We start from the raw sequence: 7,372 nt of genomic DNA on the forward strand, positions 1-7,372 counted from the left end.
ATATATATATATATATATATATACACATATATATATATATATATATATATATATATATATATATATATATACACAGTGTAGCTTATTTATTTTGTTGATGAAGGCAAAGCTAAATTAAAGAATGAAATGATGCATGTCAGGGAGTCTGTATTATAACACACACTTGACATTGATAAGACCTTTTTACTATAGTCTATAACACCTTTCACCCTGAATAAATACACACTTTACACTCGTTTGTTAAGCCACTTTACTAACCAAATACTTCACACAAGGTATTTGAACTTGCTGGAAATAGGTTTCTGAGTCTTAGGCAGTGGAGGTGCAGGGCTTTGATAACATTTCTCAATGTTACCTCATACCACGAATATAATGAACACTAATGAGGGGGTTACCTACACCCACCTACTGAAATGATCAAACCAGTGTTGTTACAGTATCCCCATGACCACCTAAGCATCATCCTTAAACTAAATGCAGATACCACATTGAAAAAGATGTGAAAAGAGAGCCGTGTGTCATATTTCTCCTCTTCTCCACTGATCTACCTGTTGATGTCTTCCTGGGAGGTCATGACCCGCCGCTGGTTGACCCACTGTTGCAACTGGACCATGGAGGTCTTCCTCTGGGCCACCCTCTCTGGAGCCGTTCTGGGCACAAAGCCTCTCCTTAGTACCACGTTATCCTGCTGCTCCCTGTGGTCATTTGATGGGCCAACACCCACCTCTGGGTGTCCCTGTGGGGCACAATGTTGACTGTGACTCCTGGATGGAGGGGGTTTGCTTTTGCTGTTGGGGGGCATGGTGTTGCGAGGGCCATATTTGCCCCAACCATTTGGATGGTGACTTAGGTGAGAGGCGTCGTCAGGAGCAGGTCCTCCCCCTTCATCTTCACCTTCTCCTCCACTTTCTCCTCGTCTTCCATCATTATTTTTTCCCACTTGATCGGAGCAGGGGGTAGAGGGTGTGGGTGTCTCAAGGCTGTTGACCCCATTGATCTTAGGGTTGGGGGTAATTTCACTGTCAGTGTCATTGTGTGTTTGTGTATGAAGAGGCTGCTGTGTTTGTTGGTTAGGTGCCTTGGTCACCATGGTGTGGTTGAGATCCGCTATGGTGTTCATTCTATGAAATGCGAAGGGAAAAAAAAGGCATGAGGATAGATAGGCAGTTTTGTTCCAAAATGATTACAGAAGCAGACATTTGTTTTAATACCAGAACATCTCAACATCAGGCCAACAGTTTTGTTAATTTCTCTTTTTAACCAGCTTCCGACCAAGAAACAAAATGATCCATTGTTGCTTACTATTTTTGATCTGGTTGGTGTTCACACTGTTGTATGAGTAAACATGAAGTTAAGTAGGTCATTTGGTCATTGGACAGTTTTGATGACTGAATCTTCCTTCATCATCAGCACAACACAGAGCCAAGAGGCAAAAGCACTTCTAATAACTGTCAGGTAAAGCTGGACTAATTAGCATTTTCAGCAGTGCTTGATCTGAGCCAGTTCTCAAGCATGGCCTAGGTTAGAGTTCTGTCCACTGCATACTGTTACTTATGGCTCACTTTCTAATACACAAAGGAAATATAGTTTTGGTTGGTTTACATGGGTTCATTACCATTGTCAGTGTGTGCACCATGCTACAGAGCCAAATGGCTAGATACATTTGTTCTGAAGTTTGTGACATGCTATTCACTGTTAACAATTTGCTGTTTTTATCATTTTATTTTTGGGCATGAAAAAAAAGTATGAAAACAAATATTTTTCAAGTAGCCCTTCACAGTTCAGCTTTGTAACTGGTAAGAAATCAGTTGCTTGTTAAACATATTTTGAGATGTGGACATATGATGAACGGAAGACATAATGCTGGTGTAAATACCATAAAACAACTCTCATACTGAGTGCATTGTTGCCCATTACAGTCATTCCTGATAGCACCACCAGAAACCACCAAATTATCTAAATTGAATGCATAGTACCTTTAAGATATGAATAGCCCATACTAGCCAATACAATACTGCCATGGCTGGCCATTTTGGACAGGCCCAATCAAATAGATTGTCCATGTGTGTATGAGTTTGAGAACGGCACCTCTGTGTTAGCTGAATGTCGACCTCTGCAGCTTCGCTCATGGCTCTAATCCATTCTTCCTGTTCCTCATGGCTGTCTGCGCTAAAGTAGTATGTCCTGGTCCCAGCGTGCTGCACCTGCATGCAAAACACAACAGGACCCTTCAACTCCCCGTCCTCACCCTCCTCCTTCTCCAACCTCACCTGCAGAGGGAGACAAAACACAGAGATGCAATGCACGAGTAGCAGTCTTAGACCCATCAATCAAGTTATTAGCATTCTCAACATCCCATCACCTCTATGCCAGAAACTTGATCTGCCATGCAATGAAGAGGCATGATATTAAAGATGTCAAGGTAATTCTGGTTTATTATTATTGGTAAACCACTTTATTTGGACTATTCAGTCATGTGAAAGATTGTAAGTGACATGTCAGGTGTACTCAATGAATGCACAACTATTGTAAAGTAAGTAAAATGGATCAAAGTTCAAATAGGATGTGTGTGTCTAAATTGTGACGAATGCCTGCAATAGACAGTTTGTGGGTGTAAGGACTAACAGGTGTTGTATGCTATACAGATTAGTGATTCATGGCAATAAACTGTAGAACTGCAGGGTTTGTTTCCAAGCTGTGTGACTTCTGACTGCTCATGCTTCTTTCTAAGCAATGCCACCATGTTCCCAGATCCCAGCAATTACCCTGGTGAGTACAATATTGCCGTTACTAATAAAATGAATGGACAAAACTAGTGTTAAAGTAAACCAGAATTATACTTTAATTATATCCATGCACATTTCCCTGGTCAACTGTTTGTATTAAAGATACACTCACTGATTCTGTTACAGTTCCAAACAGTACCCCTTAAATCCTGATATATCCTCCCAGATCACCTTTTGAAACTCCGGCTAGTTGACAGTTGAGTTTTAAACATTATGGTGTTTGCAGTGGTAGTACTGGTTGCAATAACAAAATGACAGGGTGTACCTCTGAACAGCAGATTGGACATGCAGACACTAACTAAATAACCCAAACATGAATCCTTATGTATCCAACAGTCATGCAGTACTGGAGCTGTAATGGTGCATTCTTAAAGACAGGGCAGTTAATGAAAAGAATGAAAGACATATCAATTGTAAACCTACTACCTTCTAACATAAAAGGAGACAACGATGGGCCAGCAGACCTCACAGGGTGGACAGAGGTGGGAGGAAGATTAGACAATAAGTGGGATGACAGGTCAATGCTGGTTAGCATGGTGTTAGAGCCGAAACACTGGGAACATCTGTAGGCTTGAACTATCTGGCATTACATACAAACTACATGAGCAGGCTTTAGAACATGAACAACAACAGTTGAAAAAGACATGAGCAGACATGTCCCTGTGGATACTACGTGTACATTGGTCACTAATGAGTGGAAACCCTTGTATGTCTGAAACAAAGCTGATGTGACCCAATTGATACAGAAATGCAAAAATATGAAATATAACAAACTAATAACAATCACAGTTGTACAGGAATAAATGCACCAACGATGCCATATCATTATGTAATATGTAAGCCAAATACATTTCATATATATATCACAAGAGGGCAGCACAAGCATGCTGCAAGCTGGACAAAGACACATTCACTGACATTTAGTAAGCATTAGCTTTGGCTAAAAGTGACTAAAAGCCTCTACAAAAGACCTGAGATTAAAATGCCAATGTTATATAAAAAAAAGAATCTGAGCTTCAAACTGTTGGAAGATGATTATTCTTCCTGAAAGACTTGGTATGAGCCCAGTGTTTGCTTTGTACTTAAAGCCTAGTTCTGAAACGTCAGACATCAGATAAATGTAGTGGAAGAAAATACTACAAAAAGTTTGTGGGTATCTAGTAAATGTACTGAATGACCCTCTCTGCTGTATATCATAAATGACAATGATGCTCACATCCACCATGATCTAAATAATTGCTTTATCTAAACTCCTGCTACTTGTGCATGTAGCATGTCCGTGCTAGGAATGGCATCAGTCATACCCAGTCATTAGTCATACCCAGTCATTAGTCATACCCAGTCATATCCATTCTACAGCCAAAGTGTCTATGCTACAGCCCAATTTCCTACAAACCAGGCTCAAAAGTATTGGGAATTACACCCTTGATGCAACCTCACTTTCTGTATTTTGCTATTATTTAATTATTGGGATCCTGTAAGTGTCCTGGTGACCTGCTCTCTAGATGTGGTCCATTGACGTTTCATCGCCTCCAGTTTGTATTCCTTAAACCAGGAAGTATATGGGTTCATCCTAAGAGCCTTCTCCTGTATGAGACTAAAATATGGAATTATTTACTGTTTATGCACTGAGTTCTCTTTTGCTACAGAGCTTATTGTCTTCATAGTTCAAAAATCTAATGTGTGTGTGTGTGTGTGTGTCAGCGATGCCGTCACTTTGTCAACAGATTGGTTGTGTCTTCGACCCGCTGAGTGCAGCAGCACTGACTGAAGATAACCTGTGTGTGTGTGTAGGAGGAGGAGCATACTGCCATATAACAGCAAGAGGAAATGATGTCACTGATAAACAGGAGTCACTTCCTTCCACGCTGGAGCACTCTGAGGCTCCTCCTCCAGCAGTGATGCAAGGTGATGCAATTGGCTGAAATGGCTCTTTAGTAAGAGGCAGCAGTAACCTAGCAACAGAGGTGGGTCTATGGGAAGTGTGTGTGTGTGTGTGCAGCCTCCCTCCTTTGTCCTTCCTTTGTTCATTCATTCAGGTAGTCAGAAGGAGAAGAATGAATGCAGGAGAGAGGAATGGTGACATATATCAGCATTATCTCTTACACTTCTCTTCTGTTGGCTATGATCTATTACATTTTGTTGTCTTAAATATTATTTCAACAAAAAAAGAAGACAAAGTACAGAAGGCCATTGAGATAAGAGGAGGGAGGAAGGAAGGAAAGATGGAAAAATGAAAAAAAACACACAGAAAACCAAGTAATAGGAAGAGACGATCAGATTATAATTATAATAACAAACAAAAAAACTGAAAAGGGAGGGAGCAATGAAGCAAAAGAGAAGAAGTGTAAGGTAGAAAATAAGGACGAAAAGATGAACAAAAGGAGGAAATGAAGGAAAAACAGAAAAAAATAAGCAAAGAACATATACTTACAGTGAGAAAAGAAGGAATTAAAAGACAGGGCTTGAACAACGGAGGAAGAAGAGAAGGACATAATGTGTTCAAAATGCTTTGAAATGTCAAATCTATTTTTTGGAAAGTGTATGGTAAATACTTTTCTCCAGCTCACCTTCCATTAAGACTCTCAAAAGCTTCCTGTTCAGCTGCTAGATGTGTGTGTGCGCTGTCAGGTATGCTGCACTGTCCTGGTCCGTATCATAAGTGTTTGGTCAAAGGAAATGTGTGTGTATGTGTTGCTTGACAGGACTGAGAGGGATGCATTTCCTGATGATCTGAGGGCATGTTGGACTAGTCAGGTACTCAAAGTGTACACACAAACATACACTCACATACACGCTCACGCACACACACACACACACATACACGCTCACACACACACACACACAGCACTCTGTGTCATCTGTCGCCAGGATGTCACTGAACATTCATGACATTGAACACTATGATATTCTCACGGTAAGACAGATAAATAGCATGAGATTTCTGTGTGTCATTGTTAGCGATTATTTTGGGGTAACGATGTGACACAAGACAAGTCTAAAAGGATGTTAGGTTTAGGTGTCAAAACCACTTTGTTAGGTTTAGAAAAAACTAGTGCTGGGCAACGATTACAATTTTAAGCTCGATTAATCGCATTATGCTCAAAGTTCAATAATTAATTCAAAAGTGGTGTATTGCGCACTTTTATTTTAAAAGTATTCCACAAAAGTTGTACTGAACAAAAGTGCAATAACAGCAGCAGCAGTAGCAGGAAATAACGGCACACAAACACAGCTGTTCACATCTCGCTGCCCGGTTCTTGTGTTAAAAATGTCCGCTTAATAATAAAAAAAAAACTGCGTTAACGCGCGATAATATAATTGTCGGCGTTAATTAATGAATGCGATAATAACGCGTTAACTTGCCCAGCACTAAATAAAACATGGTTTTACTTAAAATAACTTCAAAAAAGGTCAAGTTAAATAAGTGCAGAAACGTAAAAGGAAAACACGTCACTAGCTTGAAAAACACAACAACACTTTGGGACACCGGCCTCCTGGTTGCAAGTACTGTGTTTGTTTGACCCATCCATCTCCCGTCCCGCCACATTTTATACTATGTCACTTAGTCAGAGTGTAGCATTTTCCCGAGGATGCATTTACACTGCAGTCAGTACAGACTACATGGCGTACAAATGACACCTTAAAAATGAACACTGCACTTGATCACGTAATGGCAGGGGATAAAAAAAACATGGTTAGTCTTGCAACTGGGAAGCTTGCAGGCAGGCACAAACTCGTTTATCTCATCATCTTGAAAGTACACACGCTAGATTAACACAGCCTCAAACATATCTACCTCGTCTAACCTCCGTGTGGAATGTGCCGAGTAACTACACCCTTGGATCCCAGTGCTGAGCATCACCTGTTTTTTACCAACTTGTGGATGTATACAGGTCAGTTGTTTTATTGACTGGGAAGGTGTCAAGGATTTTAACATATACACTGATGAAAGTCAGCAATCAAAAAGCAGCATGCAGTACCTACTGCAACAACTATGCTGACTCATACATGAATGTTGTATAACAGTCATTTCAATCAGTGTTGTTAAACCTTTCCTCATCAATTCAACAGTCATCTGTTAACTTCAACTTGAGCTATAGACTCTGCCACGTCTAAACTTTGCATTTAGTCTGAACACACCTTTTGCCAGAACTTTAGGTTACTTACATAAACGTGGTTCTCTGAGTAGCATGACTTAGATTTCTCACTGTCGCTCCCTTAAATATTTACACAAGCACTACCATTACCCCAGCCCTGAGTGGCGTCAGCACCCCTACACCTTTATATATGAATAACTGAGTTCTATAAACACTTGTGGAATAGTCTAGCCCCGTCTCCTTTTTTGTCTTTTTTTATTGTCTACAAAAGTGAGTACAAAACAACTGCAGACAAGTACATGAATACATATGCGACCCAATGAATTACACAAAGTAAGACAGAGACAAAAGCAAAGGGGACATAAGCAAACTGAGGAGAATAACATAGGTTTGAAGAGTGAGAAACGGAAGTCCAGCTAAATGTATATAGATGGATGTTTGTGTGTGTGTGTGTGTGTGTGTGTGTGTGTGTGTGTGTGTGTGTGT

The 7,372-nt window shown here is 40.3% G+C and overlaps 1 protein-coding gene across 17 annotated transcripts in view; it reads right to left on the reverse strand.

The window, feature by feature from the left end:
* The window catches only part of plekha6 (pleckstrin homology domain containing, family A member 6), a 67,815-nt gene that overhangs the window by 23,384 nt on the left and 37,059 nt on the right, over positions 1-7,372 (reverse strand). For 16 of the 17 annotated variants that reach the window (XM_031875625.1, XM_031875629.1, XM_031875619.1 and 13 more), the window contains 2 exons: positions 2,089-2,270; positions 549-1,121 (listed from right to left, as the gene is read on the reverse strand). In XM_031875625.1, coding sequence (XP_031731485.1) covers positions 549-1,121; positions 2,089-2,270 — 755 coding nt within the window. The remainder of the gene's footprint in view (positions 1-548; positions 1,122-2,088; positions 2,271-7,372) is intronic. The other variant, XM_031875617.1, reaches the window with a different exon arrangement.

This window comes from Anarrhichthys ocellatus, unplaced genomic scaffold (genome assembly GCF_004355925.1).
Source record: "Anarrhichthys ocellatus isolate YVR2014 unplaced genomic scaffold, GSC_Weel_1.0 scaffold92, whole genome shotgun sequence".
Lineage (NCBI taxonomy): Eukaryota > Metazoa > Chordata > Actinopteri > Perciformes > Anarhichadidae > Anarrhichthys > Anarrhichthys ocellatus.